Here is a 19,679-nt window from a genome sequence, read left to right as displayed (position 1 = left end):
TAACACTAGAAAGTTTGCAGATGATACAAAGCTGGATGGCAGTGTGAACTGCGAAGAGGATGTTAGGAGGTTGCAAGGTGATTTGGACAGGTTGAGTGGGTGGGCAGATGCATGGCAGATGCAGTATAATGTAGATAAATGTGAGGTTATCCACTTTTGCGGCAAAAACAAGGAGGCAGATTATTATCTCAATGGTGTCAGATTAGGTAAAGGGGAAGTGCAACGAGACCTTGGTGTCTTTGTACACCAATCACTGAAAGTAAGCATGCAGGTACAGCAGGCAGTGAAGAAAGCTAATGGCATGTTGGCCTTCATATCGAGAGGATTTGAATAGAGGAGCAAGGAGGTCCTTCTGCAGTTGTATAGGGCCCTGGTGAGACCACATCTGGACTATTGTGTGCAGTTTTGGTCTCCTAATTTGAGGAAGGACATCCTTGCTATTGAGGCAGTGCAGCGTAGGTTCACGAGGTTAATCCCTGGGATGGAGGGACTGTCATATGAGGAAAGATTGGAAAGACTCTCCCACAATCAGTCTGAAGAAAGGTCCCGACCCAAAATATCACCTATCCATGTTCTCCAGGGATGCTGCCTGACCCGCTGAGTTACTCCAACACTTTGTGTCCTTTCTTCACGAAGTTTTAAGATTGCTTTGAGAAGGGAGAAGGCTGGACCTTGTGGGAAGATGTTAAATTGGATTAAGGCAAACTACAATGTTATTAGGCAGGAGTTCTGGAAGGTGCACTGGGTGGATTGTTATTGGGTATGTCCACATCTGAGTTATTTAAAAGCCAGCTGATTGAAGTTCAGAATCAACATGAAGTTCAGAACCAACAGACTTGTGTTACTATAATTTAGGTTGTAACTAAATGAATTGCCTTGATGGAGGTATGGCTATTTCTGGAGCACAGATCTTCTGTACAACAGCTGGGATACTCTCTAATTTCACAGCCTCTGCTGCATCCAGTGCTCACAGCTAGCCATTTCTTGACACGTGGAGTGTCTTGGTTGAAGACTGGCTTCTGAGATGTTGGAGATCTCAGGAGAGCCAAGATGTTCATCTATTCAGTATGCCTGGCTGAGCATGGATAAGAATGTATTGGCTCATCCTCAGCACTGACATGCCCAGCCCACTATCACTGCGTCATAAAGTCCTAGAACCTGGAAACAGCTCAACCCAACTCATCTATGCCGATCAAGGTGTCTTCCCAAGCCCTCAGCCATTAGTGAGCCTGTGCTGCTTCACGGCCTCTCGTTGAGTCATGCAGCACAGAAACGTGCTGAGTTGGCCCAACTCATCCATGTTCACTAAGATACCCGTCTAAACGCATTGCGTTTGCCCACATTTGAACTCTATTCTTCTAAATCTGTCCTCTCCATGCACCTGTTGCGACCATAGAGAATGGTCCAGGTCGTCGAACCCTAGGATTGGCCAGCGAGGTCACGTGGGAACGCGACCATGGGGATTGGTCCAGGGAACGACATCGCTGATTGGCCAGCGATGTCAGGTGCGCGTTTGGCGCCCGTTTTAGTCAGTTCGGCGAAGTCTTCAAGGAAGACAGTAAGTTTGTATTGGTTGTCCTGTACCTTGTTGTTTAACTCTGTATTCGTGTATTGCGGCTGCAATAAACTTCGTCTACAACCAACAAGTTTCGGACTCGCCATATTGGTGACCCCGACGTGATCTGGACGATCACCGACTGAGCAGGAACCCGACGCCTCGTTGACGATGAGCGAGCAGGGCACACCGGAGTCAAGCGCGGCGGGCGTCCATCTTCCGTTATTTTGGACGTACGCACCGCAAGCTTGGTTTATCCACGCCGAGGCTCAATTCCATATAAAGAAGGTGTCGGACGAATCCACAAAGTACTTCTACCTCGTCAGCGCTCTATCGCCGGACACAACCAAGCGCGTGATGCGGTTCATCGTAAATTCACCTGCGGAAGACAAGTACGAGGCCATGAAGAAGGTATTACTGCGAACCTTCGGGTTTAATAAGCATGGTGGTGCGGCAAAACTTCTGCACCTACCGGATCTTGGAGACCAACTGCCTTCCGTCCTCATGGCCGAAATGATGATGCTAGCCGGTGAGCATACGGATTGCCCGATGTTTGAACAGGCATTCCGCGAGAAACTTCCCGAGGATGTCCGACTGCTGCTCACGGATTGTTCTTTTAAGGACCCCGAAGCATATGCAGCGAAAGCGGACGCGCTCATAGCGGCAAAAAACAAGGCAAGTGGTTCAATCAACAAAGTCTCGACATCGGCGACCACGCCACAGCGACGGCAAGATGGCGCCACGTCTCCCACCAATTCTTCGAAAGCCCGCCAAAAAGATCCGCACAAGCGCGGCTGGTGCTATTATCACCTACGATGGGGTAACGAATCCCGCAACTGTCGTTTGCCTTGTACCTTCGCGGGAAATGCCTCGGCCGATCGTACATAGGGGCAGTTACGATTGGCCAGAACCGGCGCCTCTATGTCCATGATCGATTCACGGACACAGAATTTTTGGTAGACACGGGAGCCATCGTCAGCATAGTGCCGCCGACCGACCTCGAAACCAGATCGGGTAAGACAGGTCCCACCCTCATCGCAGTTAATGGCAGCCCAATTCGCACTTTCGGTACACGGAAGATGTCCCTTGTGTTAGGCCTCCGCACGTACGAATGGCCATTCATCATAGCCGACGTCAAGCAAGCGATCCTGGGCGCAGATTTTCTCTGGGCTTTTTCACTGGTTCCTGATGTCCGCGGTAACGACCTCCGACCCTCTGCCGAAGATGAGCACGTCGCTCTGACAATCGCCTCCTCGCCCAGCCCTACTGTCCAGGCCGTCGTCGCGGCCCCCGACTCGTATGCTGCGATTCTGGCAGAGTTCCCAGAGCTGCTCGTCCAACGTTTTGACGCACCTTCGGCTAAGCACGGTGTGGTCCATCACATCCGCACCGAAGGCCCTCCCGTTTTCGCTCGGGCCAGGAGACTACCGCCAGATAAACTGGTGGTGGCAAGGGCGGAGTTCAGGAAGATGGAGGAAATGGGAATTGTCCGTCAGTCTGACAGCCCGTGGGCCTCGCCGTTACACATGGTCTCCAAGGCATCTGGGGGGTGGAGGCCATGTGGCGATTATCGGCGTCTCAATGCTGTCACCACGGCTGATCGCTACCCCATACCGCACCTACAGGACTTTTCATCTGGGCTGGAAGGAGCGGTGGTGTTTTCCAAAATCGATTTGGTGCGAGGATACCATCAGATTCCGGTGCGACCGGAGGACATACAGAAAACTGCAACTATTACTCCGTTCGGGTTGTTTGAATGGTTGCGTATGCCTTTCGGTTTAAAGAACGCGGCACAGGCTTTCCAGCGACTGATGGACCGCGTGGGCCGGGGTTTACCCTTTTTGTTTATTTATTTGGACGACATCCTGGTCGCCAGCCCCTCAGTGCAGGAACACCAGGTCCATTTGCGGACCGTGTTCCAGCGGCTCCAAGACCACGGGCTCATTATCCAACCCTCCAAATGTCAATTCGGCCTGCCTGCTCTCGATTTTCTAGGGCACAGAATTACTCCTGCCGGCGCCGCCCCTTTGCCCGAGAAGGTAGAGGCTATCCGGGCTTTTCCCAGGCCCACCACAGTAAAAGGGCTGCAGGAGTTCGTAGGCATGGTTAATTTCTACCATAGATTTGTTCCGGCAGCGGCGCGAGTCCTGCGCCCGCTTTTCCAATGCCTTGCGGGGAATCCGGTAGAGTTGTTGTGGTCCCCGACTGCAGAGTCGGCTTTTACAGCAGCTAAGGCAGCCTTGGCAGACGCCACCATGTTGGTCCATCCGAGCCCCTCCGCCCCCACGGCCCTGACGGTTGACGCCTCTGACGTGGCGGTGGGCGGGGTTCTGGAGCAGCAGGTCGGTGGCCGTTGGCAGCCTTTAGCGTTTTTCAGCCGGCAACTAAATTCGGCCGAGATGAAATATAGCGCGTTTGACCGAGAGCTTCTAGCTCTCTATTTAGCTGTCCGTCATTTCAGGTACTTCCTCGAGGGCCGCCCATTTGTGGCATTTACGGACCACAAGCCATTAACATTTGCTTTTTTGAAATTGTCTGACCCATGGTCGGCCCGCCAGCAGCGGCATCTAACTGCTATCTCCGAATTTACCACAGATGTCCGTCATGTCGCGGGTAAGCTTAATGCCGTTGCTGACGCCCTGTCTAGACCTGCTTTTCCCCCTATTTCGGCGGTGGACTGCGAAGTGGATCCCCAGGAGCTTGCGGAGGCACAGCTCCTAGCGGATACCGTTTCGGCTTACCGGTCCACCACTTCGGGATTGAAGTTGGCCCAGGTAGTTTGTGGGTCGGAGGGCACGAAAGTCTGGTGCGATGTTTCTCTTCCTCGTCCCAGGCCGGTAGTACCGCCCTCCCTTCAGCGCCGGGTTTTCGATGCCATTCATGGGCTGGCGCACCCGTCCATCCGCTCCACCTCTGCCTTGGTAGCAGCGAGGTTTGTCTGGCATGGCCTGCGGAAACAGGTAGCGGGGTGGGCACGTTCCTGCGTGCCCTGTCAGACCGCTAAAGTCCAGCGCCACGTCCAGCCCCCCGTACAGGATTTCGAGGTCCCGGCTTGTCGTTTTTTCCACATCCACGTGGATTTGGTCGGGCCTTTGCCTTCCTCCCGGGGCTACACCCACCTCCTCACGGTGGTGGATCGGTTCACCCGGTGGCCAGAGGCTTTCCCATTGTTTGATATCTCGTCAGCGTCTTGTGCTAGGACTTTGGCCCTTCATTGGGTAGCTCGTTTCGGGGTCCCGGCAGTTATTACAACTGACAGAGGGCCACAGTTCACTTCGTCCCTCTGGGCCGCGCTGGCGGAACTGTACGGGTCCAAGTTACAACCCACAACTGCATATCACCCCCAGGCAAATGGACTCGTAGAAAGGTTCCACCGCCAACTTAAGGCGTCCCTCAGTGCAAGGCTTGAAGGCCCGGACTGGGTAGACCAACTCCCTTGGGTTCTTTTGGGCATCCGGACTGCTCTTAAGCCAGATCTCGGTGCGTCGTCCGCAGAGCTAGTATATGGCTCGACACTTCGAGTACCCGGAGATCTGTTTCCGGACCCTTCAGCCCTGCTCCCTACAGTCCCATCAGCGTTAGCATCTCTCCGGGAACGGGTGGGCTCCCTGGCTCCAGTGCCGACTTCACGTCATGGGTGTCCCATGGTACATGAACCGTCTTCCCTGAAGGACTGTGAGTTTGTTTTTCTGCGTAAAGATGCCCATCGCGCCCCGTTGCAGAAGGTCTATCAAGGGCCGTTCCGGGTTTTACGTAAGGGAACGGCTACTTTCACCTTAGACATGGGCGGCAAGAGTGAACTCGTCTCGGTGTCCCGGCTCAAACCTGCCCATTTGGACCCGGATCAACCAGTCCTGGTCGGTCAAACCCCTAGGAGAGGCCAACCTCCGTTAGTTCCGCCCAGTCCAGAAACCCCCGTTCCGACAGTTCCTCCAGGACCCCCCGTTTCGGCAGTTCCTCCAGAACCCCCCGTGCCGGTAGTTCCTCCAGAACCTCTCGTTCCGGCTGTTCCTCCAAGTCCGGAACCTCCGGCTCCTGTGGTTCAGGCTGTCCCTCTCCGTACTCGTTATGGTCGCGAAATCCGGCTCCCAGCTAGGTTCCGCACCTCGGGTTCTGGGGGGGGTCATGTAGCGACCATAGAGAATGGTCCAGGTCGTCGAACCCTCGGATTGGCCAGCGAGGTCACGTGGGAACGCGACCATGGGGATTGGTCCAGGGAACGACATCGCTGATTGGCCAGCGATGTCAGGTGCGCGTTTGGCGCCCGTTTTAGTCAGTTCGGCGAAGTCTTCAAGGAAGACAGTAAGTTTGTATTGGTTGTCCTGTACCTTGTTGTTTAACTCTGTATTCGTGTATTGCGGCTGCAATAAACTTCGTCTACAACCAACAAGTTTCGGACTCGCCATACACCTGTCCAAATGCCGAAATATTGTTATCGTACTTGCCTCAAATACTTCCTATTGGCAGCACTTTCCACACACCCACCACCCTCCGTGTGAAAAATTTGCCTCTTTCTTTTCTATTCAATGTTTCCCCTTTTACCAGAAGCCAATCCAAGTTACTGATTCCCTTCCCTGGAGCATTCATCTTATCTGTTCTCCCCGTGATTTTATACATTATACGGTCACTCCTCAGATCCTAGCCTGCCCGACCTATAGTTCAGACCTGCAAGTCTGGCAACATCCTTGTAAATCTTCACTGCACTCTTTGCAACCTAATGACATCTTCCCTGTAGCAGGGCACTAAAACTGAACACAATACTCCAGGTATAATCCTGTACAACAATTCACAACACGTTCAGGGAAATATGTACTTGTACCCATGGATCCCTCTAGTCGACAAACTCTCCAGGGCCCTACTATTCACGGTGAAGGTCCTGCATATCACATACCATCTTTACCCCTTTATCTCCTTATGTCAGTATTTTCAGGGAGCAATTGATTTGCACCCCAAGATCCCTCTGTAAATCAATGGTGTTAAGAGGCCTCAGCACACTATGGGGACACAGTGGCTTTGTCCTTTATCTGTCGCTGTATAGATAGATACTGTATGGAAATGGGTCTTTCAGACCAGCAAGTCCATGCTTACCAGCAGGTTCTAATCATCTATACTGATTCAATTCACTGGCACTTACTCTGCAGTCAACTATGCTTTACTTTTAAACTTTAGACTTTAAAGATACAACGCGGAAACAGGCCCTATGACCCATCAGGTCCGCACGAACCAGCGATCACCCTGTACACTAGCACTACGGATGACTTGCAATTTTTCAGAAGCAATTAACCTACAAACCTGTACATCTTTGGAGTGCGCTTACTGCGAATGGCCCAATTGTAATCACGTGTTGTCTTTCTGCTGGCTGCAAAAGCTTTTCATTGTACCTCGGTACACGTGACAATAAACTAAACTCAAATGTGGTGTGAGCCTCTGATAGGTTCCTCTGAGAAGGAGGCGGGGACCGCACGAGGTGGACCATCCACTGTGAAGCGTGTTGGCAATGCCAACCTCGGTGGCAGGTTCGGCCTGTCGGAGCAGTCACCGCTGTGGAAGGCACTCTTCATCTCGGCCAAGGGAGCGGCCAATTCTTGTGTGAAGCAAATTTCAGTCATCAGGTGGCTTCTGAAAACTGCTGGGATATGTGGACGAAACTTTATCAATGCCAAGGTAGTTTTTAGAAAGTGAAAAAGGATGGTCTGGAAATCAAAGTCCTCAATCAGGCGTAAAGGGGAGCCGATTCAACATCATATGACAGGACCCAGTAAAAACCTACATCGGAGAAAAGAGAACTGAGGGCATGAAGTGCTACTGGCTGAGTGGAATAAAGAAAATCACAACGCACTTTACAAGGACTGAACATAGAGGAGATGAGGGTAATCAAGTAACGAGTGGAGCTTATCAGAATCAGAATCAGAATTACCTTTATTGTCATCCAAAAAAAACAAGTCTTTTGGACGAGATTTCGTCACCCACAGTCCAACAGTAAGAGCAATAAAATAAGCAATTACACAACCCCAAACCAACACAAAACACAAAAAAGAAACATCCATCACAGTGAGTCTCCCCCAGTCACCTCCTCGCTGTGATGGAAGGCCAGAATGTCTTTTCTCTTCCCCTGCCGTCTTCTCCCGCGGTCAGGATGTTGAAGTTGCCAGGCCGTGCCGGACGGTGAAAGGTCCGCAGCGGGCCGACCCAAGCCCCGTGATTCAGGGCGGGTGAAGATGCTGCCGCTGCAGGTCGGGGCGGTCGTTGAGCCTATGCATTGGGGTGTCTATGCGTTGAGCCTGTGGGTGTAAGTGTGGTCTCAGTAAATACCTCTTATCTGTGTTCACTAAGGAGGAAGTCATTGTAGCCAGAAAATTCAGGGAGAGGTAAAATTCTAAAATATGTTAGCATTGATAGTATGAGGTATCAGATATCTGAATTGATACAAAGGTGGATAATTACCCAGGATTTGATCTAATGTATTTGATGTATCCAGGTTGCTCTGGAACGCAAGGAAGGAGTTGTTGCGGCCTGACTTCACTGGCCATTGGCTGAGGTGCCAAATGAATGGACCACAGCGTGAGCCTTCACTCAGCAATGGGCAGGGATATGTTGGCTAATTGCAGCCATCTGAGTCTAACATCAGCAGAAGGGAAGCCACTGGAAAAAAATCCTGAGCAACAGGATTAGTCCAAACTTGGAAAGACAGCGATTAATTAAAGATAGTTAGTGTCTAGGTCAGATTCTGTCTCACCAATTAAACCAATTTTTTTATTGTCTATTGTCTATTGTCTATTTATGAGGTAAAAATATTATGTTGATGGGGGAGGTGTAGTTGATGCCATCGAATGGATTTCAGAAAAGCCTTTGGCAGGGTCCCACATGGAAAGTGGTCCATGAGGTTTGACCTCATGGGAAACAAGGCAAGTTCACATACGTGTTGGATTCTTGGCTGGCATGGTGAAAAGAGATAGAGGGTTATGGTGAAGGATTTTTTTGTGACTGCAAGACTGACCTGTTGTGTGTCTCAGAGATCTGTACCGGTATCCTGGCTGTTCATTATATAGAATTACCATTTGGAAATAAGATCAAGAGATTTGCAGGTGTCATGAAAATTGGCCATGTAGCTGATATTGAGAAGGATAGTTTACGAGAAAATAATGATCAATTGGTAAAATGTGTAGAGTAATCACAGATGTTATTTATTCCTGATAAGTGTAAGATGATGCATTTGTGAGGACCCAAATTATATTGGAATTGATTTATTATTGTTACCAAGAAACAGTGAAAAACTTTGTTTTGCATGCTTTCCAGGTATTTTATAAGTATCTCATAAGTACATCAAGGTATTGCAGGAAAGAAAAATAAGCCAAGGGCAGAATATAATGTTACAGCGAAAAAGAAAGTCAATAGACAATAGACAATAGACAATAGGTGCAGGAGTAGGCCATTCAGCCCTTCGAGCCAGCACCGCCATTCAATGCGATCATGGCTGATCACTCTCCATCAGTACCCCGTTCCTGCCTTCTCCCCATACCCCCTCACTCCGCTATCCTTAACAGCTCTATCCAGCTCTCTCTTGAAAGCATCCAACGAACTGGCCTCCACTGCCTTCTGAGGCAGAGAATTCCACACCTTCACCACTCTCTGACTGAAAAAGTTCTTCCCCATCTCCGTTCTAAATGGCCTACCCCTTATTCTTAAACTGTGGCCCCTTGTTCTGGACTCCCCCAACATTGGGAACATGTTTCCTGCCTCTAATGTGTCCAATCCCCTAATTATCTTATATGTTTCAATAAGATCCCCCCCTCATCCTTCTAAATTCCAGTGTATACAAGCCCAATCGCTCCAGTCTTTCAACATACGACAGTCCCGCCATTCCGGGAATTATCCTAGTGAACCTACGCTGCACGCCCTCCATAGCAAGAATATCCTTCCTCAAATTTGGAGACCAAAACTGCACACAGTACTCCAGGTGCGGTCTCACCAGGGCCCGGTACAACTGTAGAAGGACCTCTTTGCTCCTATACTCAACTCCTCTTGTTATGAAGGCCAACATTCCATTGGCTTTCTTCACTGCCTGCTGTACCTGCATGCTTCCTTTCATTGACTGAAGATGTAAAAAAAAGTGTAAGGGCCACAACACAGTAGATTGGGAGATCGGGAATTGATCCTTTCAAGAGTTTGATAGCAGAGAGACCGAGGCTGTTCTTTAATCTGGTGGTAGCTTTCAAGCTTTTGTATCTTCTGCCCAACAGGAGATGGGAGAAGTGAGAATGACCAGGGTGTCAGTGAATATGTTGGCTGCTTTCCCAAGGCAGCGTGAAGTACAGATGGAATTGATGCAGGGGTTGATGTGATGGACTGAGCACGATCCACCATTTTCTGCAAATTCTTTGGGGTTGTGGGCAGAACACTTGCCCGCCAAGTAGTGATGCATCCGGCTCGGGTGTCCGCATTGCTGCATCTGTAGAAATTAGTAAGAGTCATTGAGGACATGCTAAATTTTCTTCACCTTCTGAGGAAGTAAAGACATTGTGGTGCTTTCTTACCAGGAATGATAAAGTTCTACGGAGTATTGAGCAACATAGTGTATGTCTAAGGATCCCTGAAAGTAGTGGGAGCACAGGTTGAAACGATGGTGAGGAAGGTGTACAAGATAGTAGCTTTCATGGGTCAGGGCAGAGTATATAAGAACTGGGAGGTAATCAAGAGTCAAGTATTTAATTGTCATATGCACCATACTAGGTTAATTCCCAGAATGGCGGGACTGTCATATGTTGAAAGACTGGAGCGACTAGGCTTGTATACACTGGAATTTAGAAGGATGAGGGGGGATTTATTGAAACGTATAAGATTATTAAGGGGTTGGACACGTTAGAGGCAGGAAACATGTTCCCAATGTTAGGGGAGTCCAGAACCAGGGGCCACAGTTTAAGAATAAGGGGTAGGCCATTTAGAACTGAGATGAGAAAAAACTTTTTCAGTCAGAGAGTTGTGAATCTGTGGAATTCTCTGCCTCAGAAGGCAGTGGAGGCCAATTCTCTGAATGCATTCAAGAGAGAGCTAGATCGAGGTCTTAAGGATAGCAGAGTCAGGGGGTATGGGGGAAGGCAGGAATGGGGTACTGATTGAGAATGATCAGCCATGGTCACATTGAATGGCGGTGCTGGCTCGAAGGGCCGAATGGCCTCCTCCTGCACCTATTGTCTTTTGTCTATTGTCTATATTTGGAACAATGAAATTCTAACTTGCAGCAGCGCATTTGTAATAGATAACATTATAAACAAACTAAAACAATTCTCAATCAATCTCGCTCCTGCACATCAATAAATGCAAAACGATAAAAGGCCGGTCACTAGTACAACCAAGATGGATCAGAGTTCAGAGCTAAGTTGGTGTTTGTAGAGTTTAATAGCCTGATGGCTGTTGGGAAGAAGCTGTTCCTGAACCCGGATGTCACAGTTTTCAGACTCCTGTACCATCTTCCCGATGTCAGGAGTGAAATGAGAGCGCGGCTAATCTCGCAGAGATCGAGTTCCCTGAGGTTGGTAGCACGTTCACAGGGGATGATGGTGGTCAATGCTGAGCTGTAGTCTGTGAACAACAGCCGGATGAATGAGTATGTATTGTCAAAGTGGTCCAGTGCAGAATGGAGAGCCAGTGAGGCAATTGATCTACTGTGGTGGCAAGCAAATAGGTCCAGGTTGTTGCTGAGGTAAGACCTGATATATGCTATAACTAGCCTCTCAAAGCCCTTCATCACGGCGCATGTTAGTGCCACTGGTCGGTAGTTATTGAGGCACGTTACCTTACTCTTCTTGGGCACCAATATTATTGATGCCCCTTTAAAGCAGGTAGGAACATGACAACTCAGTAATGAGAGGCTAAAGATGTCTGCAAAAACTCCAGCCAGGTGGTCAGAACAGGTTTTGGGAATGCGACCAGGTATATCATTAGGTCCGGACGCTTGCTGAGGGCTAACGTTCCTGAAGTATCTTCCATCGTCGGCTTTGTTGACTGAGATTGTAATACCATTGGGGGCCTGAGACAGCACATGATCTGGATTTACATCACCAGACTTGAATGCGCGAGATCTGATCTTCAAAAGATTGTGGACCTCCTGGTTCATCCAAAGCTTCTGGTTGAGGAACACCTATGGTTTTGGTGGGAGCACACTCCTGCACACATTTCCTTGTGATTCCAGGAACAGCCGTGACGTATTCGTTGTGGAGTCCTTGAACGTTGCCCAGTCTACCAGCTCCTAGCAATTCTCGAGTCGTTCCCCTGCCTCCCCTGACCAGCTCTGTACAACCCTCACCCTTGGGCTGCGCTCTTCAGTTGCTGCCGAAACACAGGCAGAAGCAGCACAGCAAGTGGTGAGGACGAGGGACGGAGCCATGGGCATCTTTGATGGTGAAATAGCAGTGTCAAAGGTGTTTGATCCCCTGGTGCTGCAGAACATGTAATGTGGGGGGAGGAGGGTTGTGGACCTCTGTGCTTCAGTCAACCATGTTTGTGGCAGCAATGGAGACTTCCCCAGTGCTACCTGGCACTGTACTCACTGTAGGTGTGATCCTCCATGATGCTGGGCATCCCCCTGCCACCAGGATGGCAAATGTACCAGCGGGCAATCAATCAACCATGCCTTGGGCAGGAATAGACACAAAGTGCTGCCGTCACTCAGCAGGTCAGGGAGCATCTCTGGAGAATGTGGACAGGTGATGTTTTGGGTCGGGACCCTTCTTCAGACTGATTGTGATGGAGGGAGGGCGGGAGAGGAAGCTGGAAGAGAGGTGGGGATGAGAGAAATTCTAACAGTGATAGATGGATACCGGTTGGGGTAGGGGGTTTATAGGCAGATGATCGGAGAAAGGCCTGAGATTAATAGACAAAGTGTGGTAAAGGGTAGAAGATTTACAAATGGTGATGCAAGAGGAAGGATTGCAGAGGGAAGGGGACAAGGGGAGGGAGGGGAGGGTGGGGAGGGAGAGGAGGGTGGGGAGGGTGGGGAGGGAGGGGAGGGAGGGGAGGGAGGGGAGGGAGGGGAGGGGAGGGGAGGGGAGGGAGGGGAAGGAGGGGAGGGAGGGGAGGGAAGGGAGGGAGGGGAGGGAGGGGAGGGAGGGGAGGAAGGGGAGGGGAGAAATGGATTCAAATGCAGGTGGGGCACAGGGAAGAGAGGACGGGACAAGAGGGAGGAAGTTTAGTGTAAGAAAATAACTGCAGAGGCTGGTACAAATCGACGGTATTTATTCACAAAATGCTGGAGTAACTCAGCAGGTCAGGCAGCATCTCAGGAGAGAAGGAATGGGTGACGTTTCAGGTCGAGACCCTTCTTCAGACGGAGGGAGTTGGTGGGTTGTTGTTTGAAAGGTTATAAAGTTATAGAATGATACAGCATGGAAACAGGCCTTTTGGCCCAAATTGCCCACACCGGCCAACATGTCCCAGCCACAATAGTCCCACCTGCCTGCATTTGGCCCATATCCCTCCAAACCTGCCCATGTACCATGCTAACTGTTTATTAAATGTTGTAATAGTCCCTGCCTCAACTACCTCCTCTGGCAGCTCGTTCCATACACCTACAACCCTTTGTGTAAAAACGTTACCCCTCAGATTCCTATTCAATCGTTCCCCCTTCACCTTAAACCTATGTCCCCTGGTCGTTGATTCACCTACTCTAAGCAAGGGACTCTGTGCATCTACCCGATCTATTCCTCTTATAATTATATACACCTTTATAAGATCACCCCTCATCCTCCTGCAGTCCAAACAGAGTCCCAGGCTACTCGACCTCTCCCTATAGCTCAGACACTCGAGTCTGGGCAACATCCTCGTAAATCTTCTCTACACCCTTCCCGAAGCACCTCTTCAACCGTAACACTGACCTGAGGGGTAATCTTTTCACGCAGAGGGCGGCAGGTGTAAGGAACGAGCTGCCGGAGGAGGTAGTTGAGGCAGGAACAATTGCAACATTTAAGAAACATTTGGACAAGTACATGGATAGGACAGGTTTAGAGGGATACGGGCCAAATGCAGGCATGTGGGACCAGTGTAGCTGGGACATGTTGGCCGGTGTGGGCAAGTTGGGCTGAAGGGCCTGTTTCCACGCTGTAAGACTCTATGACTCTATGATTTTACAGAGCAGTGAAGTTGTAGGTACCTTTCCAGCTTGACAACAACTTTCCTATAACATGGTGCCCAGAACTGAACACAATACTCTAAATGCAGCCTTGTCAACGTCTTAGTTACCAACGCCTTAGGTTAGTTGTCTAAAATTGGAGAACTCAAAGATCACACAACTGTGTACCTGATATTCTTCTTGGATAGCGTACAACCTAACATGGCCTCAGAGGAACTATCAGCTAATGCATTTTGTATTTCGGAAATATACAGCCGTTGAAGCAAGTTAAAGTGGACGGCCATCAACAAGAGGATCATTGCAGCCCCATGGCCTGTGTATATCTGGTGCACCCATGGCCTGTGTATATCTGGTGCACCCATGGCCTGTGTATATCTGGTGCACCCATGGCCTGTGTATATCTGGTGCACCCATGGCCTGTGTATATCTGGTGCACCCATGGCCTGTGTATATCTGGTGCACCCATGGCCTGTGTATATCTGGTGCACCCATGGCCTGTGTATATCTGGTGCACCCATGGCCTGTGTATATCTGGTGCACCCATGGCCTGTGTATATCTGGTGCACCCATGGCCTGTGTATATCTGGTGCACCCATGGCCTGTGTATATCTGGTGCACCCATGGCCTGTGTATATCTGGTGCACCCATGGCCTGTGTATATCTGGTGCACCCATGGCCTGTGTATATCTGGTGCACCCATGGCCTGTGTATATCTGGTGCACCCATGGCCTGTTTATATCTGGTGCACCCATGGCCTGTGTATATCTGGTGCACCCATGGCCTGTGTATATCTGGAATTTCTCGATGGGGCAATCCATAACAGGTTAACATTGAACTCCGCAATCCAAACCAGTGCCTCTGCTCATCAGTGATTGTGCTCTTATTAATGACGCCTATTGCAAACAAGCTAAATTCATGTAATTAAAATCCACTCAACATCCTGGTCAAAAGCGAATGACTCAACATGGATTTACGTTTGCAACCAGGATCAGGAACAGCATCCTGTTTGTTCTCATGTAATGAAACAACAGAGGAATAAGTAAAGTAGATTGCCTTTCACCTTCAGAATGTAAGACAGGAATGGTTGTGCAAACCTGTGCTTCACGTAGGTAGCTGTTTACAACAAACATGTTCAGAGTTCAGGGCTGGAATACTAACTTGTCAGTCACCAAAGTGCAATTTCTATAACTATTATTTTCCCTTTATGCAGCTGGAGTTGAGTTTAGTTTAGAGATACAGCGCGGAAACAGGCCCTTCAGCCCACCGGGTCTGCGCCGACCAGCGATCCCCGTTTACTAACACTATCCTATACTTACTAGGAACAATTTTTACATTTACCGAGCCAATTAACCTACAAACCGGTACATCTTTGGAGTGTGGGAGGAAACCGAAGATCGCGGAGAAAACCCACGCAGGTCACAGGGAGAACGTACAAACTCCGTACAGACAGCACCCTTAGTCGGGATTGAACCCGGGTCTCTGGTGCTGCATTCACTGTAAGGCAGCAACTCTACCGCTGCGCCACCGTGCCGATTCTTCCTAAATTCCAGTTTTATAAGCGTGTAGGTAAGCAGGCTTCTTTAACATTGAAGAGAGTGCCCCATGGCACATTTAAAACTGACTCCAAATCCTCCAATTCCCACCACCTCACACCAACAGAGTCAAGGCGAAATTGAATATTTGCACATGCTGTTTGATCAGTAGCTATATGTATGAAACGTACTTTGAGCAAATGAATAAAGCACCATATCTTCTGACAATATTGATGTCAATCAGCCTACAACTTCACTACTCTGTAAAGTCATAGTCATAGAGTCTTACAGCGTGGAAACAGGCCCTTCAGCCCATCTTACCCACACCGGCCAACATGTCCCGGCTACACTAGTCCCACAAGTCTGCATTTGGCCCGTATCCCTCTAGCTGCCTAGCTCCCATGTACCTGCCTAAACGTTTCTTAAGTGTTGCAATTATTCTTGCCTCAACTACCTGCTCCGGCAGCTCGTTCCTTACACCTGCCGCCCTCTGCATGAAAATGTTACCCCTCTGGTCAGTGTCACGGTCGAAGAGGTGCTGAAGGTACTATCGTGTATGAAGGTAGACCAATAAACAGGGCCTGATCAGATATATCCGAGGACATTGTGGGAAACTAGAGAGGAAATTGCGGGATCTCTGGTTGAAATTTATGAATAGTCTTTAAATACAGGAGAGGTGCCGGAAGGCTGGAGGGTGGCAAATGCTGTGCCTCTTTTCAAGAAGGGCTGCAGGGAAAATGCTGGAAACTATAGGCCGGTGAGCTTAACATCTGTAGTTGGAAAGTTACCAGCGAGTATTCTGCGGGATAGTTTATACAGGCATTTGGATGAACTAGGGCTGATTAGGGATAGTCAGCATGGGTTTGTACGTGGGAGGTCGTGTCTCACAAATCTGATTGTTTTATAAGACATGACCAAAAAGGTCGATGAGGGCAGAGCTGCAGATGTTGTATGTATGGACTTCAGTAAGGCCATCGACAAGGTTCCGCATGGTACGCTGCTCTGGAAGGTTAAATCGCATGGGATCCAAGGAGAGATAGCTGAATGGATAGAAAGTTGGCATCATGGAAAGAAGCAGAGGGTGATGGTGGAAGGTTTCTTCTCGGACTGGAGGCCTGTGACTAGTGGTGTGGCTCAGGGTTCTGTGCTGGGCCCGTTACTGTTTGTCATCTATATCAATGATTTGGATAAGAACATACACGGCAAGATTAGAAAGTTTGCAGATGATACAAAAGTAGGTGGTTTTGCAGATCGTAAAGATGCTTGTGAAAAATTGCAGCAGGATCTGGATCGATTGGCCAGGTGGGCTGGGGAAAGGTTGATGGAATTTAATACAGAGAAATGTGAGTTGTTGCATTTTGGGAAGTCGAATATGGGCAGGACTTACACAGTGAATAGTAGGCCTCTGGGTAGTGTTGTAGAGTAGAGGGATATAGGAGTGCAGGTGCATGGTTCCTTCAAGGCGGAGTCGCAGGTAGATAGGGTGGTCAGATAGACGTTTGGCACATTGCCCTTCATCAGTCAGAGTATTGAGTATAGAAATTGGGAGGTCATGTTGCAGTTCTATAAGACCTTGGTGAGGCCGCATTTAGAGTATTGTGTTCAGTTCTGTGCACCATGTTATCGAAAGGATGTTGTCAAGCTGGAAAGGGTACAGAGAAGCTTTACAAGGAAGTTGCTAGCGCTAAAAGGTCTGAGCTATTATGAGGTTAAGTAGGCTGGCACTCTGTTCCTTGGAGCGCAGGAGGATGAGGGGTGATAGAAACATAGAAACATAGAAAATAGGTGCAGGAGTAGGCCATTCGGCCCTTCGGATCAGATTGCAGTGTATGTTGGGCCGAAGGGCCTGTTTCCACACTGCATCACTCTATGACTCTATGACTCTATGACATGGATGTTCACAAAGCCTAGACTACCAATTATGCTAAAATAATGTAATTCTAAATGTTAAAAGAGCAGTGCAGATTCTAAGATCATTTTATCAGGTTCAATAGTACTTTGTGGGTTAAAGTCAAAGGCTTAATATTCTTAGACATATTTGTCCATGGCATGAGGTAAACAGGAGCTTATTGCATTGAGATAATCAATTCTCAAATAATTTGAATTGTGCCTTTGAATTATGTAAAGGTGGTAATTGCCAACAACTGTGAGATAGCTACTGTATGAGCCAATTCTTCAGTCAATAAATGACAGTGGAAAGGAAAAAGGAAATTGCCAAGAAATGTATTTACAAAACATGGGTCAGAGCTATAGGGAGAGGTTGAGTAGGCCGGGACTCTATTCCTTGGAGCGTAGGAGGATGAGGGGTGATCTTATAGAGGTATATAACATTTTTTTAGTACAGTGATACAGTGTGGAAACAGGCCCTACGGCCCAACCTGCCCACACCGGCCAACATGTCCCAGCTACGCTACTCCCACCTGCCCGCGTTTGACCCATATCCCTCCAAACCTGTCCTATCCATGTACCTGTATAACTGTTTCTTAAACATTGTGATAGTCCAAGCCTCAAATTCTTCCTCTGGCAGTTAAATCCATACACCCACCACCCTTTGAGTGAAAAAGGTTACCCCAATAATTCCTATTAAATCTTTTCCCCTTCACCTTAAACGTATGTCCTCTGGTCCTCAATTCACCTACTCTGGGCAAGAGACGCTGTGCATCTACCCGATCTATTCCTCTCATGATTTTATAGGTAGTAAGAGGGTCTACATGGACTTTAGCAAGGCCTTTTACAAGTCCTGCATGGTAATCCAGTTTGGAAGGTAAGATCACATGAAGGTACAAAATTGGCTTGGTGGATGGAGACAGGGTGACAGTGGAGGATTATTTTTCTGATTAGAGCCTGTGACCAGTGGTGCGCTTCAAGGATCACTGCTAGGTCAAATTAAATCAATGATTTGGATGACAATGATGCGAACATGGTTAGAATATAATGCAGATGACATCAAAATTAAATTGTTGTTGTGTGGAGTGTGAAGACGGCCATCACAATCTGTAAATATACTGGGGAAGTGGGATGTGGAATGGCAGGTAGAATTTAATTCGGACAAGTATGTTATATTTTGAATATGGAAATCTGGTCTAGGTATACAGCAAATGGCAGGGCCCCAGAGAGTGTTGTTGAACAGTGAGTTAAAGATAAAAATATGTGGGTCCCTAAAAGTGGCGACACAGATGGACAGGGTGGTGATGAAGGCATTTGGTTCACTTGCTTTCATCGGTCAGGGCACTGAACACAGGGGTTGAGACATTATATTGCAACTGTATAAGACGTTGGTGAGACCAGACCAATAATGTGTGAAGTTTGGATCACACCGGAGGTCTTGAGTTGTAAGGAGTGGCTGTATAAACTTGGACTTTTTCCCTTGCCGTGTAGAAGGCTGAGGTTTGACATGATAGAGGTACAATATATAAAATTGTGAGAGGTGTAGATAAGGGGTGGACTTAATCATTTTCATAGGGTAGGAGACAGAAAAACAATGGGATACAGATTTAAGATGAGATAGGGAAGATTTAAAAGGGGCCAGACACAATTTTACCACAGAGGGTGATGAGTAAATGGAAAAAGCTGCCAAAGGAAACCACAAAGGTGGTACAATGTTTAAAAGGCAATTGTACAGGTACATGGATAGAAGAGGTTGAGAGAGATAATGACCACATGCAGGCAAATAGGATTAGCTTGGATAGACTTCTTAGTGGGTATGAACAAGATATGCCAAAGATAGTCTGAAGGGTTTCGACCCGAAACGTCACCCAGTCCTTCTCTCCAGAGATGCTGCCTGTTCCGCTGAGTTACTCCAGCATTTTGTGTCTATCTATGGTTGAAACCAGCATTTGCAGTTCCTTGCTGCAGAAGATATGCCGAAGGGCATGTTTCTGAGCCGTACTTGAGGTATAAGGAGAAGCTGGGCCTCTTTTCTTTGTGGAAGGGTGATATTACGATAGAGCTCTTAAGTATAGCGGAGTCAGGTGGTATGGGGAGAAGGCAGGAATGGGGTACTGATTGAGAATGATCAGCCATGATCACATTGAATGGCGGTGCTGGCTCCTATTATCTATTGTCTATTATTGAGGTGCACAGGATCTTAAAGGGCATAGATAAGGTCTTTCACAGTCTTTCACCCAAGCTAGTGGATTGTAAAACTAGTTGTCATCGTCTTAATGTGAGAGGGGAGAGGCAACTTTTTCGCTCAGATGGTAGACCATATCTGGAATGAGCTGCCATTGGTGAGGAGGAACTTCTTAGGTCAGAGGTTGGTTAATCTGCGGAACTCATTGCCACAGAGGGCTGTGAAGGCCAAATCAGTGGATATTTTTTAAGGCAGTGATCGACAAATTCTTGATTAGAACGGGTGTCAAGGGTTATGGGGAGAAGGCAGGGAAATGGGATTAGGAGGCAGAGATCAACCATGATTGAACGACGTAGTAGACTCGATGGGCCGAATGGCCTAATTTTACTCCAATAG

At 48.4% G+C, this 19,679-nt stretch overlaps 1 protein-coding gene across 1 annotated transcript in view; it reads right to left on the bottom strand.

Moving 5' to 3' along the window:
- The window catches only part of LOC144602457 (mucin-2-like), a 74,062-nt gene extending 62,393 nt beyond the window's left edge, over window positions 1-11,669 (bottom strand). Inside the window, exon 1 of the mRNA XM_078415603.1 lies at window positions 11,066-11,669. Within this exon, the coding sequence (XP_078271729.1) occupies window positions 11,066-11,669 (604 nt within the window). The remainder of the gene's footprint in view (window positions 1-11,065) is intronic.
- Between the last annotated feature and the right edge of the window lie 8,010 nt (window positions 11,670-19,679).

This window comes from Rhinoraja longicauda, chromosome 18 (assembly GCF_053455715.1).
Source record: "Rhinoraja longicauda isolate Sanriku21f chromosome 18, sRhiLon1.1, whole genome shotgun sequence".
NCBI classification, from domain to species: Eukaryota; Metazoa; Chordata; class Chondrichthyes; order Rajiformes; family Arhynchobatidae; genus Rhinoraja; species Rhinoraja longicauda.
The sequence above is the reverse complement of the archived record's forward strand: the minus strand, read 5'-3'. Positions and strand labels throughout refer to the sequence as shown.